Source organism: Chrysemys picta, chromosome 10, assembly GCF_011386835.1.
Source record: "Chrysemys picta bellii isolate R12L10 chromosome 10, ASM1138683v2, whole genome shotgun sequence".
NCBI lineage: Eukaryota > Metazoa > Chordata > Testudines > Emydidae > Chrysemys > Chrysemys picta.
Genome location: NC_088800.1, coordinates 891204 through 916332, shown reverse-complemented (window position 1 = coordinate 916332; position 25129 = coordinate 891204). Strand labels below are relative to the sequence as shown.

General features: G+C 54.1%; 1 protein-coding gene across 6 annotated transcripts; it reads left to right on the top strand.

The window, feature by feature from the left end:
• Positions 1-286: 286 nt before the first annotated feature.
• Positions 287-25129, top strand: TTLL13 (tubulin tyrosine ligase like 13). 6 transcript variants are annotated; one of them, XM_024107187.3, is made up of 16 exons: positions 290-536; positions 4100-4400; positions 7168-7208; positions 8393-8511; positions 9053-9183; positions 11415-11571; positions 11828-11971; positions 13332-13417; positions 13829-14054; positions 14648-14832; positions 16102-16290; positions 16788-16971; positions 17342-17542; positions 21244-21616; positions 22659-22908; positions 24593-25129. In XM_024107187.3, the coding sequence occupies exons 1-16, from the start codon at positions 353-355 to the stop codon at positions 24603-24605; spliced, it is 2784 nt and encodes a 927-aa protein (XP_023962955.3). In that variant the 5' UTR covers positions 290-352; the 3' UTR covers positions 24606-25129. The 6 variants fall into 6 exon arrangements, with proteins under 6 accessions (XP_042712456.2, XP_065415162.1, XP_023962955.3 ...); XM_024107186.3 differs by having other exon boundaries at positions 290-590; XM_042856524.2 differs by having other exon boundaries at positions 412-536; positions 4095-4400.

The following is a 25129-nucleotide window of genomic DNA, read 5'->3' as shown; positions in this document are numbered from 1 at the left end:
ATGGGGCTTTACTAGCCTGAGTGATTTTGTAGCATCTGCAAACGCTGTCACCTCCCTGTTTGCCCCCTTCCCCAGGTTATTGATGCATAGGCTGAACAGCACCGGGCCCAGGACAGACCTTGGGGGCACCCCACTAGTCACCTGTCTCCATTGTGAAACCAGCCCATGCCTTGCTGCAAGGCATGCTGGGAGTTATTATTTCCGCCCTGACCTCAGCCAATCAAAGGCCAGTTCACACTCCCCGGGAGCCTATCGGAGCCAGGACAGCCGACCGATCACGTGACCATCCGCTGGCACGCTTCTTCGGTCCGGCGACGCCCTCTGGGCTGCTCTAGCCGGCGGCTCCGTCTCTATGGCGTCGCGTGGCGGGGGCGGGCTGTGTTCTGACCCCGCCCCCAGCGCTTGGTTTCCCAATGGGGGTGGTGTCTCGTCGCCATGGAGACAGCGTCAGGGCCTGCGGGAGCCGGAGGAGGCGCGGCTGCCGCTGTTGCCCCAGGGGGCCCTTGCCCCGCCCGGATGCGGGGCAGGGCGGCCTGGTAACCGGGGCGGGGCCCAGCCGCCGGGCCGAACAGGGACGGAGCCTTGGGCAGGTCCCACCCTTGGGAGACGGAGGGGGCGGGGCGGAGCAGCCCTCCTTGGGGAGAGCAGGGGATGGGGCAGGGCCCCCTGGGGGGGGGAGGATCCCATCCTGGGGGAGGAGGGGCAGGGCCCCCTGGGGGGCAGGACCCCATCCTGGGGGAGGAGGGGCAGGGCCCCCTGGGGGGGGAGGATCCCATCCTGGGGGAGGAGGGGCAGGACCCACTGGGGGGGGGGAGGACCCCATCCTGGGGGAGGAGGGGCAGGGTCCCCTGGGGGGGCAGGACCCCATCCTGGGGGAGGAGGGACAGGACCCACTTGGGGGGGGGATCCCATCCTGGGGGAGAAGGGGCAGGACCCACTGGGGGGGGAGGATCCCATCCTGGGGGAGGAGGGGCAGGGCCCCCTGGGGGGGGAGGACCCCATCCTGGGGGAGCAGGGGCAGGGCCCCCTGGGGGGGAGGATCCCATCCTGGTGGAGCAGGGGATGTGGCAGGGCCCCCTGGGGGGGATCCCATCCTGGGGGAGGAGGGACAGGACCCACTGGGGGGGGAGGATCCCATCCTGGGGGAGGAGGGGCAGGGTCCCCTGGGGGGGGAGGATCCCATTCTGGGGGAGGAGGGACAGGACCCACTTGGGGGGGGGGATCCCATCCTGGGGGAGGAGGGACAGGACCCACTTGGGGGGGGATCCCATCCTGGGGGAGAAGGGGCAGGACCCACTGGGGGGGGGAGGATCCCATCCTGGGGGAGGAGGGGCAGGGCCCCCTGGGGGGGGAGGACCCCATCCTGGGGGAGCAGGGGCAGGGCCCCCTGGGGGGGGAGGACCCCATCCTGGGGGAGCAGGGGCAGGGCCCCCTGGGGGGGAGGACCCCATCCTGGGGGAGGAGGGGCAGGACCCACTGGGGGGGGAGGATCCCATCCTGGGGGAGGAGGGGCAGGGCCCCCTGGGGGGGAGGACCCCATCCTGGGGGAGCAGGGGATGGGCATTGCAGGAGTTAGATCTCCCTTCTGGGTGAGGTGGATCATCTCAGGGAGGCGTGGGGGTGGTGATGAGCCTTGATGAGGGGACCAGGCCCCTGCTTCCCTGGCCCACCCCCGAGCCGGAACCCGCACTCTGGGCTGTCCTAGCAGTCGGCCTCCTGTGATGCTGCCCGTCACTGATGTTAGGCCTTACCCATACACCTGGCACACCCATCTGCCTCGCCCAGGAGGCTGGGGCGCCCCCCTGTGGCTCTGGCAGATAGTTCTAGGAAGCACACTGGGGCTGTGCAGTTACCTTCCGTATGACAGGCAAGGCCTGGGTTGCATTAGGACTGGCTGCTGGCCCATCACATCACAGGGAAAAGTTTCAGAGTAACAGCCGTGTTAGTCTGTATCCGCAAAAAGAAGAACAGGAGTACTTGTGGCACCTTAGAGACTAACAAATTTATTAGAGCATAAGCTTTCGTGGACTACAGCCCACTTCTTCGGATGCATATAGAATGGAACATATAATGAGGAGATATATATACACACATACAGAGAGCATAAACAGGTGGGAGTTGTCTTACCAACTCTGAGAGGCCAATTAATTAAGAGAAAAAAAACTTTTGAAGTGATAATAGCTCAGTGGTTTGAGCATTGGCCTGCTAAACCCAGGGTTGTGAGTTCAGTCCTTGAGGGGGCCATTTAGGGAACTGGGGTAAAAATCTGTCTGGGGATTGGTCCTGCTTTGAGCAGGGGGGTTGGATTAGATGATCTCCTGAGGTCCCTTCCAACCCTGATATCCTATGAGTATGTTCTGAGCCCTAAAGGTACTAGAAATGTTGTTGTGATTTATTAATAAGGACTGGGAATGGCTGAGCCATTACAAACATTGACTCTATCTCCCCTTGTAAGTACTCTCACACTTCTTATCACACTGTCTGTACTCGGCTAGCTTGATTATCACTTCAAAAGTTTTTTTTCTCTTAATTAATTGGCCTCTCAGAGTTGGTAAGACAACTTCCACCTGTTTATGCTCTCTGTATGTGTGTATATATATCTCCTCATTATATGTTCCATTCTATATGCATCCGAAGAAGTGGGCTGTAGTCCACGAAAGCTTATGCTCTAATAAATTTGTTAGTCTCTAAGGTGCCACAAGTACTGCTGTTCTTCTTATCACAGGGAAAGTTACTGCATAGCTCCAGTGTGCTGCAATGGGAAGCCAGTCTGTCTTTCTGTTATATTTCCAGGGTGCCCATTGCTGTCGTACCTACGAACCGTGTTCAAGTGACAGCATAGGCCTCAGAACCCCATGTTACATTGTTTCCTCTGTGCTTGCCCAGGCTATTGTAAGGGCAGATTTTCCTTGCCCGTCACTGACATTGCTGCCTGTCAGCCAGCACATGCTGGCATTCTAAGTCTAAGGAGCTGCAAGCAGTCAGCCTTGTCCTAAATCCCCTCTGACTTTCTGCCAGTGAACAGTGCAGTAAGCTGGCTTGTGTGCACCACTGCGCTCCTAGATGGCGTATATGTTAAAGATGCTTATGTGTAAACATAACCTGAACTCGGAGCCCCATATCGCACCATGCCAGACTGGCCTCATAGGCATTGCTGGTTATTATATAAAGGTCATTTATTTCCACATAAATCATTCCAATGACCTTGGACCTGAATGGAGGGTGGGGCTGGGACTTGCATGTGTGGCTTGTCCAAGCAGCAGCTCACTGACCCATCCGACAATGCATCTGGCTAAGCATTCAGATGTATTCTTGGGATCTTAGAAAAGGGGGAAGTAAGGAGCAGGTGGGTGTGGGTAGACACATCCCTCATCCAAGGGAGTGAGTGCAAGTGTAGAAGAATGGACAGTGACTGGCGCAGATGTTTGCACTGGAAAGCTATTGTGCCAAAACCTGTTAACTGGGAGGGCAATGGGGGCCAAACGTTAGGTGACATGACTCTAAGCCTGTCAGTTTGTGTGTGGCAATCCAACAGTGTATAAAAGTGATTAGTGACACAGTATAAAGGGTCACCCTTTGCCCTGTACGCTGCCTACATGCAGTAGTTTCTACAGAGAGGGACATCACGGTCAAGCCTCTTAGGTATTTTGGAGGTACAGGAGCTGCTGCTTATTCGATTATCACACAGGTGGGTCTTCCCTAGAAATAGCCCCAGGCAGAGCTCCTGAAATCATTTCTTCAAGAGTCTAATCTGATCTTCAGTGTGCACTAGTGAGTTCATGTGATCTCTGTAACCTGGCATAGAGGGAAAGGAAAGGAAAAAGGAACAGCTTCTGTGGGTGGAAGGCTTGCTGGGGAACAAGGGCAGAGAGAGGCAAGGCTGACTCCCTGGGTCATTGCTGGGGTAGGCCAGGAGAAAAGGGCAGACAGGTATAAGAGAAAGGACTTGCTAGAACTTGCCTATGCCTGGGCCTTGGCTGGGGTTGGGACACTCTGATATTACCTGGTGCTGGTAGTTTAAGCTGGTACAAGCTGTAGTTCAGGTTATCTTGCACATGACATACTGACTAGTTCCTTCATATGCAACTTGTAAGAGTAGCTAACGGAATGAAGATGAACTCCAGTGACAGCAGCAAATCAGAGAATGATACTGAGGAAGAGGAGGAAGAAGAAGAGTTTGCAAATGAACACATTAAGAGACTGGGTGGAGGAAGTAAAGATATGCAGCAGGATGGCACTCCTCAGGAGGGAGCTTTTGAGACAGAGGACACATGCCTAGGGCACAAGAGTTCAGATGGGAAAAGTGATCTGCTGACTGTCTCACTGATCCATCTGGAAGAACAAATGCCAGAAGACTGTGAAGCAGAGACCACTCCAAGAAAGAAAAAGAGAAAACACAGGTGAGTTTCCTCATTGCCTTCCTCTGCCTTCTACTTCCATGTGTTCCTCAGGCTGTCACCTAGGCCCACCGGACCTCACTGTCCCGCTAGACCCAAAGAGGAGCCAGCAGTCTGTGTGGCCAGCTGCCCACTGCGTTTTTATTTACTGCCTGTTTCAGGGGCACTCAAAGGCCACTTATCTCAGGATGAAATTACATTTCAGGTGTAATTATTGTGGCTGCCCACTACCCCACACCCGCAGGCTTCCAGTCATGTGCCAGGTGTACCACAACTCAGAAGCAAACACTGGAGATGCTTCAGCATCTGGGCCTTGTAGGCACTAGCCCTGGTGGTCCCGATAACCACTCAGAAACATGAAGAACAGGAGTACTTGTGGCACCTTAGAGACTAACAAATTTATTAGAGCATAAGCTTTCGTGGACTACAGCCCACTTCACGGCTGCTACTCTGAAACCACTCAGAAACATGGCTAATGTGAAAGGGTATTTTTCTAGGGCTGGCAGGAAAGTTTGCAGATACATTAGCTATAGAGACTTGGGCAGTTAGAATGCAAAGTGTCTGGTAGCGGTTCTGGTTTGGGCCCTGGGGCTGTCCAGTCAGGCGTCAAGACTCATCAGTATGACAGTAAGACACAGGAGGTAATTGTGTGCAGCAGTTAGTTGATGTTAGTTCACCTTCTCTGCTCAGCACTATTGAGGCCTCAGCTGGAGCACTGTGTCCAATTCTGGGCACCAAACATTGGGAAAGAAGTGGACAAGTTGGAGTGACTCCACAGGAGAGCAAAAAAGTGATAAAAGGTTTAGAAAAACTGACCCATGGGGAAAGGTTAAACAATGTATGTTTAGTCCTGAGAAAAGAAGACTGTGTGTGTGTGTGTGTGTGTGTGTGTGTGTGGTGGGGGATCTGATCACAGGCTTCAATTATGTTAAGAGCTGTTATAAAGAGGCTGGTGATCAATTGTTCTCCATGTTCACTGGAGATAGGACAAGAAATAATGGGCTTAATCTGCAGCCAGGGAGATAAACTCCAGATTAGGCTTCCAAGGGAGGTTGTAGAATCCCCATCATTGGAGGTTTTGAAGAGCAGGTTGGACAAACACCTGTCAGGGGTGATCTAGGTTCACTTGGTCCTGCCTCAGCGCAGAGGACTGGACTGTTTGAGGTTGTCTCCAGCCCCCCATTTTTATCTTCTTAGCATATGCACAACATGCCTCAGGTGGCCCGTGACCAGCATTCATCATCAGTTTGGTCCACTGATTGGATCATTAGCTTCCCGGCTTGGGCTGGGTACTGACGGGGAGTGCGTCATGAATGCTGATCCATGACCCCAACTTAGTCCCTGCGGGGTGCCCCCTAGAATCTAGTCTCTGTTCCAGCCAATAAGTGCTTGCAGGGTTCCAAGCCACGCTCAGTTAGTGGCTCTTATTGGGGCCCCGGTGCCCTGGCTTCCTGCCCAGCTACTGTTCCTCCATGAGTACCATACAGACCTGCACACAGCTGTATCATCTGGCAGTCTCAGCCTGTTCCGCATGTGTCTCTGTCCACAGAGTCTGGGGCTTCTCTCCTGCTGCTGTGCAGCTCCCATTCCCAAAACAGAACCTGGCCACATCTTAGTTCAGGACCTGCCTAGGGGAAAGGGAAATGCAGTGGGATGGGGCTGATGGGAATTGTTGTTTCCTTCTTTGGGAAGCCTGTGTGATGGATCTGCATCCAGTCAGCTCTGGATGGACCATTGCATGCATGTTGTGACCTGTCAAGGCTCTAGCTGCCACCTCTATGCTGAAGATGAGGTCAGTTGCAATCTGCTCTATTTTATGCACATCAAAGGCCAGATTGCAAAAATTGTGCACAGTTTCTATGTGCAAATACAGCCGTGTGCACAATTGCAGGAAGTGTATGAACAACTAACCAGTTACCTGCTTGACTGACAATTGGTATGCATGAATTATGCCGATGGGTTTTTGCACATGCAGTTCTGAAAATCTGAGCCTGAAGTGGGCAAAGTTTGAGCATTACCACTGGGGCATCAGGGAACACTTTTTACCTAATTTATTCTAGACCTGTCCTCAAATGCAAAGGGAGAAACGGATATTATCCCCTGTAAGAAATGTTCAGTTAGCTTGTTTATTCATATGAAAAACAAGCATTTGGTGAGTAGTGGCCAGGGAGAACATGTGTGCCAGGCCTCAGCCACTTACCATCAAACACCCTTCAAAAAACAGCAGACAAAAGTAGAATGAATAATGGGCAGCTCTGAATTTTGGGGCCTGGAACCTATTGGGGTCTTTGGGGGATGTTCAAAATCAGAGAAGGAATCTCGAGTCACTCAAATTCCCCCAATGTGGAATTCTGAATGGGAACCCACCTTCCATTCCTTGCTCCAGGCCTGTCTGCCCTGTGCTGGGACCAGAGCAGGTTTGCTAAGTGCTTCTGTGCAGATAGACATCGTTAAATCACCATGGTTGCACAAGTTGCTGTGTATGGGAAACCAAATGCACATAAAAGAGAAGTTTGGGCTGTGATGACATCATGTCTCTGGGATCTAGAATTCACAAAACAAAATCTGCAAAATGTTTCTTTAGTTCTGTCATCCTAGCTGGCCTGGGAGCTGCCATCTAACGGCAGCACAAGGGCTGCTCAGACTAGGAGGACAAAGGGTGGGGTCCTTCAGGAAAGCTGGCTAGGAATAGCTCCCTAGAGCCTGCCCACTCTGGTGACTGGGGCATGTCTGCACTAAGCCATTGCTTTCTCCTCTCTCTCCATTCCAGGCTGCTGTCTATCAACCTGACCAACTGCAAGTATGAGAGCGGTGAGTGGAAGGCAAGCCAGCGCTCCTGTTCAGACCATATCTCACTGTGGCAAGTGCTGTGGGACACCCCCACCCCCCCCCCGGCTGGAGAAGGCTGGTAGCACTGGGTTTGGGCTGCGCAATGGCTTTAATGGATTCATTGCTGTTTTGGAAGTGACTTTTGCCCTGGTGAAAAATGCCAGCTTGACCAGACTTCGGGCTGAAGCTCTCTCTGCATTTAGTGGGTACAGCTCTGGTCACAGCACTGGGAGCTTCCCACCCACACTGGCTCTGACAGTGCGTCTCACCCCTGGTCTGGAGAGCCCTACCCCTCTAGGGATGCCTGGGGAGTTTAGTCTCCATAGCACATTCTCTACCGAGATTGCCAACAGGGGCTCAGGTAGTGCCAATTGTGAGGCAGATGTTTGCAGTGTTGACACTCGTGCATTGAAAACTATGCACTCCTTTCACTTACAGTAGAACACTGAGCAGCCTGGGATGGCAGTGATTTGCATATATGACTGGCCTGAGCTGGATCTGTGCAGGAGACCCCTCCCCTCCCCTCCAGCCAGTGCCTCCAGGAATGAACTTTGGGCAGGTGGTTTAGGATTCTCACCTTAAACCTCTCTGTGGGAGGGAATGGTGTTAGAATACATATGACAGCATCTCTGTCCAGGTGGCTATTGGCAGTTATTGGTTAATGCCAATTATACACAAGTTCCGTATTATGGAGCACAATCGCTGTACTGAAAGTTACAGTCTCATCTGCTGTGGAGAGAACACAGAGTTTCTAGATGGAATGGTGGGCACTGGATGCCTCCCCTCTGGGAGGTGCCAGATACTATGATGATGGGCACCTTCTAAGAAGCTGAGGTGAACTGGGCACCTCCAAAGATCTGGGATCAGGCCTCTGCCCCCTTCCTGGGACCACCAGACAAATGCGCTTCCAGGGTTGACATATTTCATTAGTCCAGGAGTGAGATCCAGTGGACAGTTCAGCTAAGGGAGGGGTATGTTCCTTCTGCTTTCCCCAGGGTCCCACCGTGTCTTTCTCCCCTTTGGAGGTGTGGGTGGAAGTCCTGGGGCGTTCCTTCCTTTGCCTGCCTCTTCCCATCTACTTCAGCTGAGAGATGTGTGAACTCTTGGGGCCCATCTCCCATGCCCCACTTGGAGATGCCTCTTGCCATGTGCTTGTTTTGCTACAGTGCGGCGTGCGGCCCGACACTGTGGCCTAAAAGAAGTGGGGGAGGATGAGGAGTGGACGGTGTACTGGACTGACTGCTCGGTCTCTCTGGAGCGCGTCATGGACATGAAGAGGTTTCAGGTAAAGACCCCTCCGTGGACAGACCACGAGTGGGAGGAGCTCAGGCAAGGAGGACGAGGGAGGAGTTGGTTGGATGTCATGTGGTTCAGTGAAGTAGAGTATCCAAGGTCAGCATCGGTGCTACCCTTCTATTACCTATGGGACAATCCCCACAGCCTATCCATGTCTGTACCAGGGAGAGCAGGATCCCGGCAGCACCCCGAGCCTTTGCCCCGTTAGTACCCCTGAGGTGGTGCCATCAGCCACAGGTTGAAGGACAGCTGGAGAGCTGCCATCCTCTGTTGCTGAGTCCTTGTTCAGCTCATGGTTCTTGTTGATCAGCTGCTCCGCTCCATGAATCATGCTGTTCTTGGAGAGCGGAAGCCACAGGTTTGAGAGAAGAGGGAACACATCTCACGCTGCTGGGGCTCAGAGTAAGCACACCTAGCAGGGCAGCTGTCTTCCTGTCCTGTTCTTCCCTGAACCGACTCACATTGGCTCTGAAGGGTTATCACTTCTGCTCCTTTTGCTGACTTGTCCTTTCCGCTGCACATTGTTTCAGAAAATCAACCATTTCCCGGGGATGACAGAGATCTGCCGGAAGGACCTGCTGGCCCGCAACCTCAACCGCATGCTCAAACTCTTCCCCAAGGAGTACAGCATCTTCCCCCGCACCTGGTGCCTGCCTGCTGAGTGAGTGACCAGCACTGCCAGGCCAGCCAGCAGCAGGACAGGTGGACGCTGTCTGCAGGGAAGGGAGGTCAGGGTAGTGGGAACCACTGAACTTAGCTTCCATGGGGAAAATGCTTTCTGGAGCATCCGCTGCTGACTCTGGGCCTCAGTAGCCTTCCTTGGGATGTAAGAAGATGTGGCTCTGTATTTAGAGAGTCCCAGATCTCGGAATGTAATCGCGTTGTATTAGGTTGTGGAATCGTTCTCCTCAGGGAAGGGGTAGGAGCCCCATCCCTGGAGGGATTTAAATCTGAATTGGACTAAGCCCCGGGAAATAGACTGCAAAGGAATCCTGCCCTGCCCCTCAGTGGGCAGAGGGATGAGCCTAAAAGGTCATTTTTGCCTCTGACTTCTGTGATTCTGTGGGATTTCCCCTGACAGTCCATGCGCACCCCTCCTTGGTCAGCTGGAGGGGTCCTTCAGGGTGGTGTGCAGGACCTGGCCGTCCCCAGGCGGAGCGCGAGGCTCAGTGCTGGCCTAGGAGGGACGGACTGGCCATGTGTCTGCAGTGGTGCCGTGGACTCGGCTGCCTGCCTCCCAGCACACAAGCACCCCTGGCCTTGCCCTTTGCTGGGGCGGGCGGGGGTGGGGGGCTTTCAGCACACAAGCCAGAAGAGCGCTGGAAGGGATCACAGCAGCGTGTGGTGAGGCGTCAGTTCACAGGCAGATGGATCAATAATCTGTGGACAGGGTATTCAAACTGGGGCCTGAAGCAGCTCCAGCTTCATATTTAGGCATCTAAATAAGTGGCCTGACTTTCAAAATTGAGGCGCCCAGCAGCTGGCATTGGAGCCAATCAGTGTGCGGCAATCTCTGGCCTCCTCTCACGTCCATCCCTGTCCTGACTATGCCCCAGGTCAGAGCACCCTGGCCTGGGCCTCCGGCCTCCTCTCACATCCATCCCTGTCCTGACTATGCCCCGGGTCAGAGCACTCTTGCTTGGGCCTCCGGCCTCCTCTCACGTCCATCCCTGTCCTGACTATGCCCCGGGTCAGAGCACCCTGGCTTGGGCCTCCGGCCTCCTCTCACATCCATCCCTGTCCTGACTATGCCCCGGGTCAGAGCACCCTGGCTTGGGCCTCCGGCCTCCTCTCACGTCCATCCCTGTCCTGACTATGCCCCAGGTCAGAGCACCCTGGCCTGGGCCTCCGGCCTCCTCTCACATCCATCCCTGTCCTGACTATGCCCCGGGTCAGAGCACCCTGGCTTGGGCCTCCGGCCTCCTCTCACGTCCATCCCTGTCCTGACTATGCCCCGGGTCAGAGCACCCTGGCTTGGGCCTCCGGCCTCCTCTCACATCCATCCCTGTCCTGACTATGCCCCGGGTCAGAGCACCCTGGCTTGGGCCTCCGGCCTCCTCTCACGTCCATCCCTGTCCTGACTATGCCCCAGGTCAGAGCACCCTGGCCTGGGCCTCCGGCCTCCTCTCACATCCATCCCTGTCCTGACTATGCCCCAGGTCAGAGCACCCTGGCCTGGGCCTCCGGCCTCCTCTCACATCCATCCCTGTCCTGACTATGCCCCAGGTCAGAGCACCCTGGCCTGGGCCTCCGGCCTCCTCTCACATCCATCCCTGTCCTGACTATGCCCCAGGTCAGAGCACCCTGGCTTGGGCCTCCGGCCTCCTCTCACATCCATCCCTGTCCTGACTATGCCCCGGGTCAGAGCACCCTGGCCTAGGCCTCCGGCCTCCTCTCACATCCATCCCTGTCCTGACTATGCCCCAGGTCAGAGCACCCTGGCCTGGGCCTCTGGCCTCCTCTCACATCCATCTCTGTCCAGTTTGGCAAATGTGTTTTCAGGAGAGCCCGCAGGAAAGCCGCCATTGTAGTTTCTTGTTTCATTCTCCTTTGTGGCCAAGGGTTGGTTAGTTTTCCCCTGCTCCCTCCACAGTAATAGAGCTAAAACCTTGCTGGGTCCTGACTAGGCAGCAGCTGCCGTTTCGTTACCCTTTCTCTGTGGCGGAGGCGGAGATATTAACCCAGCAGTGCTTAGAGCCATAAGGGCTTTCTCCCCCAGGCTGTGATGAGACAGTGATAAATAATGTTCTTCAGGAGTAGCGCAGTGCGGTGCAGTACTGCTCTTCTCGCTGCCCCACCAATGCTGAGCCCTACCTGGCCCAGCATGCAGTGCTCCAAACAGCCACCGGAGAGTCCTGCAGCTCTAACAGTCACTACTTCTTCATTACATAGCTATGGGGATTTCCAGGCCTACGGGCGCATGAGGAAAAACAGGACATACATCTGCAAGCCAGACAGTGGCTGCCAAGGGAGGGGCATCTTCATAACCCGCAACCCAAAGGAGATTAAACACGGGGAGCACCTGATCTGCCAGCAGTACATATCCAAGGTAACGGGGCCCCCACTGTCCTGGAAAAAAGGTGTGAGCTTCTGGCCTCCCATGTCCTTCCCGTGTCCCGTGCCCCACTACTGCCAGCCTTCCACTGTGAAAGCTCAGCCAGCAGCATCGGGGTTGCCACCTCCCAGCAGGGCCATCGCCAGGCTGTCCTCAGCATTTCTCCTTCCCAGCTGAGAATGCAGAGCCTGAGCCATGCAGCCAGCAATACTACTGTATCTCACGGGCACTCCCCCCTTTTCTCTCACAGCCCTTCCTTATCGATGGCTTCAAATTTGACCTGCGTATCTACGTCCTGGTCACATCCTGTGACCCCCTGAAGATTTTTGTCTATGAGGAAGGGCTGGCCCGGTTTGCCACCATGAGGTACATCGAGCCCAGCAGCGGCAACCTGGTAAAGAAGGGACGTTTCCAACAACTGCGTAGCGTCAATAGGATTAACACACACTCGTCCTAAGGGCACACAAACCACTGGGAAGTCAGGGCCTCGTTCTCTTCTTCTCCCTCCTCTGTTCTGCCTTTTCCCCCATTCCTTTTGCTCCATGTCAGGATGGTTATTTCAGGAGCTCCAGGTGCGCAGCCCCCATTCCCTGCGGTCTGCTCTGCCCAGGCTACAGGGGCTGAACAGGGTGATTATCCCGATGGCAGGAGGCAAGATGGAGAAGGGAAGGGAAATGGAGAAGTACTATATGGAGATATCCCTATCTCATAGAGCTGGAAGGTCATCGAGTCCAGCCTCCTCCTTCACTAGCAGGACCAAGTACTGATTTTGCCCCAAATTCCTAAATTGCCCCGTCAAGGATTGAACTCACAACCCTGGGCTTAGCAGGCCAATGCTCAAACCACTGAGCTATCCCTCCCGCCTCGTTGGGCTTTGTACCTTACACAGCAGCACCCAGAGGTGGAGTCCATCCAAACGCCACTGGCAAGCGCTCATCCCAAGCTGTTGCCTCGGCTGGGAAGAACTCCAGCTAATCTGTGCCGCATACCTAGAGCCCTGCGCGATGCAAAATTTGTATCCGCATCCACCGCAAACATGGTCTGTGGATGTCTGCATCCATGGATGTGGATAGCCGTAGATATAAAGTGGATATCCGCAGATTTGCAGGGCTAGGCACATGCCTACCTACAGACACAGCCCGCTCCCTCTAGTAGCTGAGTGTCTCGGGGGGTGCTCTGTTTTGGGATGAATAAAGAAAAGGGGCAGATTCTCTTCTCTGCTCCACTTGCAGAAATTGCCTGCACCTCCTGTGCTGGGGGGGCAGCATGGGACAGACCCCAGTGGGCATAGATCCAGTGTAGCCCACTCCTCAGCACTGACATGGGGTATGCAGAGGACGGGGGACATGGCTCTGGCTATCTCCAGGTGGCAGATGGTTCCTCAGAAGCCATTGCCACCAGTCCCCACGCAGCTCTAATTTGTGCTGGGGGGACAATCTGAGCGATGCGTCCAGGACCAACTGGCTGCTGCTGCACCAAGCAGATTTCAGCCACAGCAGGCTCTGGCCACGTGTTCATAGGTTTGTGCGGTTTTGAGGCTGACCTGAAATCAGGCATCTCAGAGTGGAGGGGCGAAGAGTTTCGGCCTGGGGTGAAGGAATGGCTTTGGGGAGGGGAGGAGGTGGTGGTGCTGGGGCAGAGGTGAGCGGCAGTTGCCGGATAGAAGGCTAAGCATTGCTGGACATCTGGGGCCTCTTGTCTCTCACTGGCACTCGGAGATTGAGTGTGAAGGTCTCTTGCTGTCCCTCCCTCAGGACGATATCTGCATGCACCTGACCAACTATGCTATCAACAAACATAATGAAAACTTCATCCGAGACGACATGATGGGCAGTAAGAGGTACCATCCTGCCTATGCCACCAGAGCCCCTCGTTCACTTCCTGCTGGGAGGCCATATTGATGGGGCTGGCATGCTTCCTTCATTGGGCAGCATGCCATAGCAGCTCACCCCGTGTGAACGTTCTCTTTTAAAGTCACTTAGGTGGAGGTCACCCACTTCAGTGTCTTGGGTTCCTGGTCCAACTGTCTCTTTGCTTGTTAATTCTGAGCACAGAACTGTCCCCTCAGTGGGTCCTGTATCTGGGGTGCCTCTGGGGCTTGCTGGCTTTGTAAGAAGCAGCACCGGGGCTCAGTCCCCTGAGTTCCCCACGCCTTTCTGACCCATGGAGCCAGTGTGGTGACATTGCTTGCTACTGCTGCAGAACCACTTTGACTTGGACAGCTCTGATCACCGCCTTGTTCCCCAAACAGGAAACTGTCTACCTTGAATGCGTGGATGATGGACAACAGCTACGACACGACAGAACTCTGGGAAGACATTGAGGACATCATTATAAAGACCCTTATCTCAGCCCACCCTGTTCTGAAGCACAACTACCGCACCTGCTTCCCCAACCACATCACCGGCTGTGCCTGCTTTGAGATTCTGGGCTTTGACATCCTGCTAGACAGAAAGCTGAAGCCCTGGCTGCTGGAGGTGAGTGAAAACCCCGCCGGTGGCCTGGAACTCTCCCCCTCTGCACAGCAGATTGTTGAGGGCTTTTGTCGCCCAAGGAGAGAAGTAGAACTAAAGCCTGGGGCAAGTTGCAGAGGGTTTTAGTTTGATTGATGCTGCCACCTGCAATCTCTGCAGCACTCCATTAAATGAGGAGCTCTGGAGGCAAATAGACAAGTAATCTACACTCCACAAGGAAATGTCTTCCCCAAGTTCCTGGGGTAATAACGGGGACTCCCCTGAGTCACAGGGCTGCGTGGATCTCTGCAGCACCATTCAGAACCTGGGCTGGCCTCCTCAGTGTCCCTGGGCGGCCAGTGAGGGGCCAGGAAGTGATACCTGCAGCCTGGCTGATCTTTAGATGGCACTTTGTGCCAGGAAAGCAGCAACAGCAAACGTCAGCCCCACGCAGCAGCGGGATGCTTACTGTTATGGCCGGGATAGGAAAGAGGGCAGCTGTAGGACGGGGCTGCCTGAGGGGAATGAAGGAACACGAGGTGGGGAAGGATCTGAGGCCAGCAGCAGATTGCTAGAGTTGCACATGTGTATGTTGGACTAGCCATTTGTCTTGGCAGGTGAATCACTCTCCCAGTTTCACCACGGACTCACACTTGGACCGAGAGGTGAAGGACGCTTTGCTCTGTGACGCCATCAACCTGATAAACCTGCGAGCATGTGACAAGAGGAAGGTGCTGGAAGAGGACAAGCGACGGGTGAAGGAGCGACTCTTCCAGGCCCACCAGCCACCTCGTGAAGCCAGGTGCTGCTCCCCCCAAGGAGGAGTGCTGCAGGCCTTTGGGGAGAACAGAGTAACAAGCATGCGAGGCCAAAGGCTGCTTTGTGGCCGTTTGAAATCCCTCTGAGGCTGTGGCACTGTTGAGAACATTGTCACCTGTAAGGGGAGAGGGCCCAGGCTTTCAGCATCCCAGAGGAGACCCATGATTGAGGCTCCCAGCCTCTGGGACGTGTTTGATTCCTGGTACTTTAGACTCAGCCCCGTCTCAGGCTGCTTACTACCTCTCCCATTCAGTTGTGCCTGCTTTGGTCACAGGGCCCTCCCTGGCCATCCTGGGGCACTGTACCCGGTGACACGTGGCCTTTTTCCCACAGAAGCTTTGAGACTCCAGCTTCTCCATAGGGTTGCCAACTCTGACTGAAGCTATTCCGGGAGATATTTCCCCCCCAACATGATGTAATGTCATTTTCTTAAAATATCCTATTAAAATCTCCCGGATTGCTTTCACTAGTCACCGGGAGATTGATGCCGATTTCGGGAGACTCCCGGCCAATCCTGGAGGGTTGGCAACCCTACTTCTCCACAAAGCAGCATTGCTTCCCTGCCCACTCATACAGACATGTCTACTCACGGCTAAAGCCAATGCCCAACTGTTGAGGCCAGTTTGGATTGGCCGCCTCTCGAGGCAGGGTGGGCAGGAGCTCCCTCCCACGCACCAGTTTCAATTAATTACATCAGGTAACTAGAGCTTGGACCCGTGCTGTGCTCTGCTGCCCCTGGGTCCAGAGGTGCTAGAACTAGGGGGCTGGGGGAGCTGCCGCACCCCTGGCTTGAAGTGGTTTCCATCATATCCAGGGGTTACAGTTAGGTTCAAAGGCTCTCCGCCCCCCCACTATAAAAACTGTTCCAGCCCCGCTGCGTGGGGCTGGGCTGCCCCCTCTCCCAGGCTGGAGTGTTCACAGCTGGATGAAAGGTGGCAGGCCCAGCTGAGACACCCGAGCTCTTGTGAACTGGTACTCTTGGCTGAGAAGGGTGGGGACGGTGAGAGGAGCTCTGAGCCTCCCTGCTTTGCCTGTACTGCCCAGCTGGAGGAGATACCGACCGGGAGGGTGCATTGGCTTGGTGCAGTGAATGCATGCTGGGGTTCCCAGATGGGATGGGGAAGGGGAGAAAGGCCAGCTAGACTCCTGGACAGGCAGCATCTGGAACTTGTCCCACCCTGCTGCCTGTACAACCATCTCTAGGGATGTGTCTGCCATGGCTCCTGCTTTCATCTTTGTTTTCTGATGGCAGACGTGAGCAGTTAGAGAACAGCCAGGCGGCCTGGCTGACCCAAGCGGAGAAGTATGAGAACACGCACCTGGGAGGGTACCGGCGCATTTACCCCGCGCGGGAGACAGACAAGTATGAGCCATTCTTCAAGCACAGTGGCTCCCTCTTCCAGGAGACAGTGGCTTCCAAGGCCAGAGAGGAGTGTGCCAGGTACATTGCTCCTGTGGAAAAGCCCTCCTCATTGACTGCCATGGGGCAGAGAGTCTCTCCGCTGGGAACACCTGCTGCTGCCTGGGGTGGGGGTGAGCGCCTAGGAGAGGAGCCCTGGCTCCATTGCCAGGGGATGGGGAAGGCACCGCGTCCTCCACATAACCTCTGTGCCCTGCCTCTGGATCTGAGAGGGAGACAGGCCAGAGTCCATTGTTTATGGATTCTGGAGGTGGTTTATAGAATGCATCCTGGTGCATCTGAGTAGGCCCGTCTCCACCCCATCTAGGTGGCACAACCTGGTGCAAAGGGCATTTCCTTTCGGGGATGGTAACAGCTTTTAAAGGCCCAGGGCCATTTCCCAGCACATTCGCCATCACAGACCCTGCTCCTGATAGCAACCCTTGGCTGTGCTGTATGTCCCCTCCATTGGGGTCAGCACAGCTTGGCACAAGATCTCACACTGAGCAGCAGTGACCAAGACTGTTGGTTCTTGCCAGGCAGCAGCTGGAGGAAATTCGCTTGAAGCAAGAGCAACGAGAGGCTACTACTGGGAAGAAGAAAAAGGAGCGAAAGGAGAACCTGCAGGGAGAGTCAGCTGGGGAGAAATCCCGCATCCGCAGCAAGGCCAAGGCTCCTCCCACTCGCCTCACCTACAACAGCGCCAGGACCTGCGACAGGAAGGTACCACTGCTCCATCCAGCGTGCAGCTCCATGGGGTGGGTCAAATGGAGCCACCTGGCACCAGGAGGAGAGCTGGGGGCACTGACATCTCCCACACCAGCCAAGGATTGAGCTGGTTTGGATAGCTGCTGACCTGTGCTGGGAGTGCTGTGAACAGCCAGCCCATGGAAGTCTATGGCCCCCCACCCCTCTTACCCCCGACTGGAGTCTGCGGCCGGGGTCTCCTTCCTGCTCCACACTGGAACTTGTGGCCCAAGCCCTGTTCCTGACCCCAGCATAGTTTGTGGCCATAGTCACTCTCCCCCCTCTGTTAGTCTGTGGCCCAGCCCCCCAGACCATGCTGTAATTCAAGGTGTATTTCTGTCCTAAGATGCAGCAGATGGTGTTTGACTCCATGCGGCCCCAGGAGATAGTGGAAGATGAGGAAGTAGAGAGGATCAAGGCTCTTCTGCAGCGCGAAAACCTCATCCGGGGTCTGGGCATCGTGGATCACCTCTCTCGACTGCTCCACACAACTGAGCCCAGGCCTGTGGATGTCCACAGGCCCCACATCAATATCTCTGAGAGCCAGGTAAAGGTGGGCTGTGCCGAGGCACCTCCCAGGGCTAGTGCGTAGGTGGTGTTCTTGGTGGTCCTGCACAGACAGGAGCTGGAGGAACTGAGGACGCTGGGCACTGCTGGCCTGGAGAAGTTCCTCTGGCTGGGTTAAATGAGAATGAGGGTTGGGGCTGGGTCCTTGGGTTGGCCTGTTTTTATGTTAATTTTTCCTGTGTTCAAAAGGGTCAAAAAGTGATTCCTCAGGGGCACCTCAACAGTCCAGAGGAGGGTCCTGGAGGCACTCATCTTACCGGCATCCCATGGAACAGAACAGAGGGGACCGCTCTCTTAATATGGAAGTCCCCACAAGTCCCAGTGTGCATTACAGCCTGGTGTCCTGGCTCAAGGTTGAGCTGTGCATACTGGAACGTCTGGTCTCAGTGGCCTTGTCTTCACTAGGGAACCCAGGTGTGTTCTTCACTTGAGTTAGCTAACAGGAGTGAAAGCCTTGTGAAGAAGAGGAGCTGCCCTGCTGGAGAAGAAGGGGCTGTTGTTCTCGGCCAGCTCTACACTACAGAGTTTTGTCAGCACAGCTGTGTTGGTGAGGGATGTGAAAACACACACAGCCCACAGGCTCTGCTGGCAAAACCCCAGTGTAGCCACAGCTGTGCCCACAGACGAGCTCTCCTGCTGGCTTAGCTAGCATCATTTGGGGAGGTGGCCTTTCTACAGAGGCCAAAAAATTCCTCCTGTTGGCATAGCTCAGCGGGCATGGCTGCATGGGCAGAGATGGGCTGTGTCGTGTCGACTAGCCCATACAGTCACTCGTCAGACCTGCCCTGCCCTTGTGCTATATTCCAGTGACCAAGCGCAGATGTGACGAGAGGGTTCCATTCACAGTCCGCAGGGTGGCTACCATCACTGCCCACGTGAGCTCCTGCAGGCCCTGGAAATGCCTGGAATGCCCCTTCCTCTGCAGTGAACACAATTACTTTAATCTGTCGGGAAAAAAACAAGTCTGGGGAAGCCAGATTCTTTGTCAGGGAAATTAGCATGATTTTCTGCTGCACTCCCTGTCCTAGTGCCAATATTCATACACCAACGAGCAGCCACAAGAGAATGGGGACCTACAGTGCTGGGCCATTAGACATCCCATAGAGATCAGATCACCTTTAGATACAGGGGCTATTTCTCCTGGTCAGTGACAAGTTTATAGCTGAAGAAAGTGAACTCTGGAGTAGCTGTCTAGCAGCTGGGAGACCTATGCAAAGGGAGCCACTAGCCCTTTGACAAAGTGGGGCTGAAAGGAGCAACAAAGACTTGTCTAAAAATTGCACCCTGACAAATGCCCATCCCTGATCTCCTGGCATTCTTTGGGGCTGCCTCTCCCAGGGAACGTGACAGCCGTCTGTAGCACGGATACTAATGGCACACACAGTGCGTGTCACGTAGCTTGAGTGCTTTAGAAACACGCACTGTGCTAAGGATAATTAGTAAGGCCCTGTTCTCAGCGTAAAGCAAGTCACTTGGGGCTGAAAGAATGAGGAATCCTTGTGGCACCTTAGAGACTAACACATTTATTTGGGCATAAGCTTTCATGAGCTAAAACCCACTTCATCAGATGCATGGAGTGGAAAATACAGTAGGAAGATAGATATATACAGAGAACATGAAAAAATGTGTGTTGCCATACCAACTCTAACGAGACAAATCAATTAAGGTGGGCTATTATCAGCGGGAGAAAAAAAAACTTTTGTAGTGATAATCAGGATGGCCCATTTTCAACAGTTGACAAGAAGGTGTGAGTAACAGTAGGGGGAAAATTAGCATGGGGAAATAGGTTTTAGTTTGTGTAATGACCCATCCACTCCCAGTCTTTAGTCAAGCCTAATTTAATGATGTCTAGTTTGCAAATTAATTCCAGTTCTGCAGTTTCTCGCTGGAGTCTGTTTTTGAAGTTTTTTTGTTGAAGAATTGCGACTTTTAGGTCTGTAATTGAGTGTCCAGGGAGGTTGAAGTGTTCTCCATCTGGTTTTTGAATGTTATAATTTTTGACGTCTGATTTGTGTCCATTAATTCTTTTGCGTAGAGACTGTCCGGTTTGGCCAATGTATATGGCAGAGGGGCACTGCTGGCACATGATGGCATAGATCACATTGGTAGATGTGCAGGTGAACGAGCCCCGGATGGCGTGGCTGATGTGATTAGGTCCTATGATGGTGTCCCCTGAATAGATATGTGGACAGAGTTGGCATCGGGCTTTGTTGCAAGAATAGGTTCCTGGGTTAGTGTTTTTGTTGTGTGGGCTTCTGCCTGCAAAGCTGGTGTGCCAGCTTTGGATGGGTGTGTCACAGTATCAAGCCCAGAGCTATGCTGCCATATCCAGTGCACTCCCTGGACTCCCGTGTGCCAGCAGACAGTGCTGGGCAGAACACTGGGCACTTCAAATGGCTGCTTCAGTGGAATCCGGAACTGGGGAACATCCGAGTGAGATGAGAGGCTTGTTGGGTTTTCTTGGGCCGGCTGGTGGCTTCCTAGTCAATTCCTGAACACGCAACATGCTATGCAGCTGCAGAGATGCTTGGTCCAAACTCCAGGAGGGAGTGAAGCCAGTAGTCTGCTCGTCACTGTCTCCGTTAGTCATGATGGCTGTAAAGGGCCATGGGGCTTGGCTGTTACCTGCCATGCTGGAGACTCGACATCTGTTCTTGTGCCAGTGCTGAGTGAGAAATTTCTCGGGGCTCAGCCTCACCTCCTCTGGCGTTGACAGGCGCATCCTGTCCAGTCCTTTGCTGGCAGGGTAGGGACACATGTCAGAAAGGAGGGTGATACATTAGAAAGGGTTCACAAAAGAGCAACAAGGGTAGTGTGAGGTCTGGAAAACCTGCCTTATGGTGAGAGACCAAAGAAGCGCAATCCGTTTAGCGTAACCAATCGAAGGTTGATCACTGTCTTGAAATACCTACGTGGAACAAAGATTTCTGAGTAAAGAGCTTTTTAATCTTGCAGACTAATGCAGAACAAGTTGTAGTGGCTGGAAGCTGAAGTGAGACAAATTCAGATTAGAAATAAGATACAATTTTTAATAGTCAGGCTGTTTAACCATTGGAGCAGATTACCAAGGGACATGGTGGATTCTCCATCTTTTGGTGTCTTGAAATCCAGGGTGGGTGTGACTGTGTAACAGAGCCACTCTAGCTGAGCCAGAAGTGGTGGGCTGCAGGCAACAATCGCTGGGTACGGTTCTCTGGTCTGTGTTGTACAGGAGGTCAGACCAGAGAATCACAATGGTCCCTTCTAGCCTCAGAATCTCTGACTGCAAGTGTGGGGTGTAAATGGGGTGAAAACACAGGGAGGATTCTCAGGGGTGTAACAGTAACAGGTAAATCGGGGGGTTGGGAAGAAATTTCCCCCTGGTCAGATTGGCAGAGTCCTTGGAGGTTTTTCATCTTCCTCTGCAGCATGGGGCACGGGGCACTTGCAGGTTTAAACTAGTGGAAATGGTGGATTCTCTGTGACTTGAACTCATGATTTGAGGAATTCAGTGGCTCAGCCAGAGGTTCGGGGTCTGTTACCAGAGTGTGTGGGGGAGGTTCTGTGGCCTGTGATGTGCAGGTGGCAGGGTGGTCCCTTGTGTTCTGACCTTAAAGTCTATGAGGAGGACAGCCCTTCTCCACTCCCTAACCATGCCCCCCAGGAATTAAAACATACGTCGCTGCTCTTCTTTTCTTCCAGCCGCGATTCCTTCAGGACGTGTTTGGGAAGCGGGAGACACAGGGTTTAATGACCCTCGTCCCCCTCTCACTCCTGAGAGGCACAGTCCGGGAGTTAGGACAGCAGATCATGCAGCAGCCTGCGGCCAGGGCCCGGATGCTGGGCAACCAGGGCTTCATTCCCACCCTCCTGGGTACCCTGTCAGGCGTGGGCCAGAGCATCCCCTACCGCGCACAGTATAAGCCACAGCATGGCCTGCAGCCGCAGAAGAACATGAGCTGGTTAGGAAGCCACACTCTGGGGACACCAGTGGTCACCGAGCCCTGTCCTCTGGCAAAGATACTGAACGAGGGAGGCCGGAGATTCTCCAGCGCCAGAAACAAGGTCGAAAGCCGTGAGTACAGAATCGGGGCCTGGCATACTGCTGGTGTCAATTCTAAAGCATCCTCTCTTTTGGGAGACATAACCCAGCTCTGAGTTGCCTTCCAGGCATCTATGGCTCTCCTGTTCCCCCCATTGGTATGGTTTGGTTAGCAGGCGACCTTCCCTCGCTTGACTGGATTCCCAGGGCATTCTCCTCTGGCACAGCTGGTGACATGGTAGAAGTGTTCCATCTTCCTCGATCCAGCGCGGAGACTCTCAGAGCCCTGGGACGCCATCAGTCTCTAGTCTCATAGTCAGGGAGTAGGCAGGGAAATCAAGCTCAGAATCAATGGAGACCCGTAGAGGGTGAGTCTGTGCTGGACTCTAAGGGCTGGAAGCCAGTGGAGATCTCTGTCCCTGGGGAGATGTGTTCTCCTCCCCTGCACCTGCACATGGGACCAGCTGCTGCATTGGGCATGCTGGAGCTAAGGCAAGATGAGCAGGGTGTAAGTTCAATAGTGCTTGGGAGGTGGGGCAGGAGCAGGGAGTGGCTGCACTAATGTCTGAGGAGAGCAGTTGTTTTAGAAATGGGAGTGGACTGGGGGTGCCATAATGTCCCTTTAGACAGCTATGGCCCAAGAGTGTCTTAGGGGGTCCCAGTGAGTGACATGGCTCCAGGATATCAGTCAATAACCCTGTGTATTCCCAACCACGCTCCTGAAGGAGTGCCACTACTGTGGGCCCTGCGCCCTAGGAGGGGGTTGCACAGACACTGTCACCTGCAGGGGGACAAACTCACCAACAGTAACTCTAGTTCTCTCACTGTCCCCTCCCTAGAGCCACAGTGCCCTTCCTGCGCCCTGCTGCGGTCAGGGCTTTTGGCAGAAAAGAGGAGTTGAGGGGCAGGGTATTTATCCCCTCAGTCTTTGGAGCACTGCCCCAGCTTCCAGCCAGTGCCTTAACATGTGGCCATGTAGCCAGGCATGCTCAAGGCAAACACCAAGGGACATCTTTGGTGTTCCTCCTTGGATGCTCCAGCCCTGCATTGTGTCCCTCCTGTGCTCTCGTTTCAGATGCCCATGTCCCCAGGCGGTCCCTCCATATGGCCAGTGGTTACGCCGACTCTCTGACATACCTGGCTCATGCTGGCAAGGCTCCAAATCACACGTATAGCGACTGCACCTTCCCCTCAGTGACAGACTCCCTCAACCGTGCTGCAGTCCATGAGCTAGCCATCAACTCTGCCTCTGCTCCCATCGTCCAGCGCTCAGACACCTCACACCGCGCCAATGCCATGTCCATTCTCCACTTCAACCACCACAGGTAACAGCCCTGCCTTCAACTGGCTTCGCGAGCTCCTCACCACTAGTGCTCACTGAGGAGCTCTTGTCCCCAGAGGAGGATGTTTGCCCTGTTATCCTGGCCAGATTCCAGCTGGAGTACTTATTCTTCACCTCCCCACCCCTCCTAACAAACTCCTCTTGTGGAGTAGTGTGTTCTGTTAACAGCAGATATGTCCCACCCCAGGGATGGCTGCATTTCAGAGCCACGGGAGCTTAGGCCAGCCCTGTATAAACACTGTAAAATGGCTGGAGACCATCGGGAATGAAATCTAAATGAACAGCTGGTATTTTCGCCCATTGGAGGCATCTCGCCAGGCCCTTGCTTTGTTCTCCATGGGTTGCATTACTTGCAATGAGCAATGCTGTAAATCTGCCGAGAGCTCTTCCCCATAGTCCCATTCCTGATTCAGCAGAGAAAAGCTCCTTACCCCTCTGTCACCTTGGAACATCCCTCTTTGCAATGCAGGTCTGCTGCCATGCAGGAGCAACTCCACAGACTCCTTTACCAAGCTCTTCCCAAATGGGCTATACCTTGGCCTTACTAGATTGTAAACTCTCTAGGGTGGGGGCTGTCACTATGTTTGTGCGGTGCCCAGCATCACAGGGGGCTGGCCTCTAGGCACTGGTAAATAATGGTAATCCACGCTCCCGTAATGCTGCTGGCCTACAGCAGCATTACAGGGGGAGGGATAGCTCAGTGGTTTGAGCTTTGGCCTGCTAAACCCAGGGTTGTGAGTTCAATCCCTGAGGGGGCCATTTAGGGTAGTGGGGTAAAAAATTGTCTGGGGATTGGTCCTGCTTTGAGCAGGGGGTTGGACTAGATGACCTCTTGAGGTCCCTTACAACCCTGATATTCTATGATTCTATGCCAGAGCTGCTGTCTCGAGGCAGTTTGCATTGGAAGGGACTGCCCATGGGATTTGACTGGCTTGATGAGTGGGAGGTCAAGCCACATGGCTAAACCCAGTTTTGCTTGTTCATATCTGACTGTACAAAGGAAGCTAACGTGGGGTCACCATGCAACCTGCGGGAGTGAGGACACCAGCTAGGGCTAAATCGATATGAAACGAGAGGTGAATTGCTGCTCACCGTTGCCCATGGGCCCTGCCCTCAGGAGCTGGGATAGAATTCTGTCAGTCCCAGACCCAGAATGTCTCAGTTTAACCCTTATTTACCATTTGAAAGAAGAAGGTTTCCATCTCTTGGGGTTTCCCGTGAAGCTGGATGGGGGAAGCATTTGCCAAAGGGTCTGGCGAATGTTCAGAAACTAGGGCTGAACAAATGGATTTTGTGAGAGTGCCCCAGGTTTGGGTAATTGGTGGGTATCCTGCCCTTTGCTCCCACTACAAGCCACACGGGAGCATTCTCCACCACAATTTGTCTGCATTCAGGTATGAACAGAATCCCAGCATCCCCTCTGCCTGCAGCGCTGCACCAATGGGACTGCACCAATACGCTTGCAGAGGGCCATAGGCGTAGCTGCTGGAACCTGTTTTTGCTCTGTAGTTTCCTCTCTCCCCAGCCTGGTTCACCTGAGCTGTGGAGGGGGAGAAGCATATTGATCCTTTGCTCTCCAGCTCTCTGGCTTCTCCAATCTGATCTGTTTGTGTCCCCCAAGCAAACCCAGACCTTCTCTCATCAGTGATCGCTTGCTTATCCCACAGGAAATGGACCTGAACCTTGGCCAAACAGTCTCTGGGGAAGAAAGGGACCAACGGCCTTGGGAATCCTGCAGCCAAAGGTGATGGCTATGCCAAAAGACTTGCTTTCTTCTGCGTGGAAGGGAGAAAAACCTCCAAGGGGCCAGGCAGATGAGGGGGAGACAAGGGAGACAGTGACCCAGGCCTGCTGCGGTGACCTGGCGGCTAGCGATGAGGACGCCGGCGTCCGCTGCAGATGAGGAGCCCTCTCAGTGAGGGCTGAGCACTTGAGAAACCATTTAGTGAGCACTCCAGAGTCATGTCTCCACTGGACAGAGCTGTTTTCAAACAATGCTGTGCAAGGGATTTTGTTAATAGTATTCGGCACCATCCTCTCCAGCCGACTTCGTCCTGTAGCTGGGATCCCCAGCCTGTAACTGCAGCCTCTCCCCCACACCTGCTGACCAGCACTGCAACAACAGGGCAGGGCTTGTTTCCTTCAGGGCTGCAAGAGTTTGTTCTTTTGTATCTGTCTTATTAAAGTTTTATACGGTTTTACAA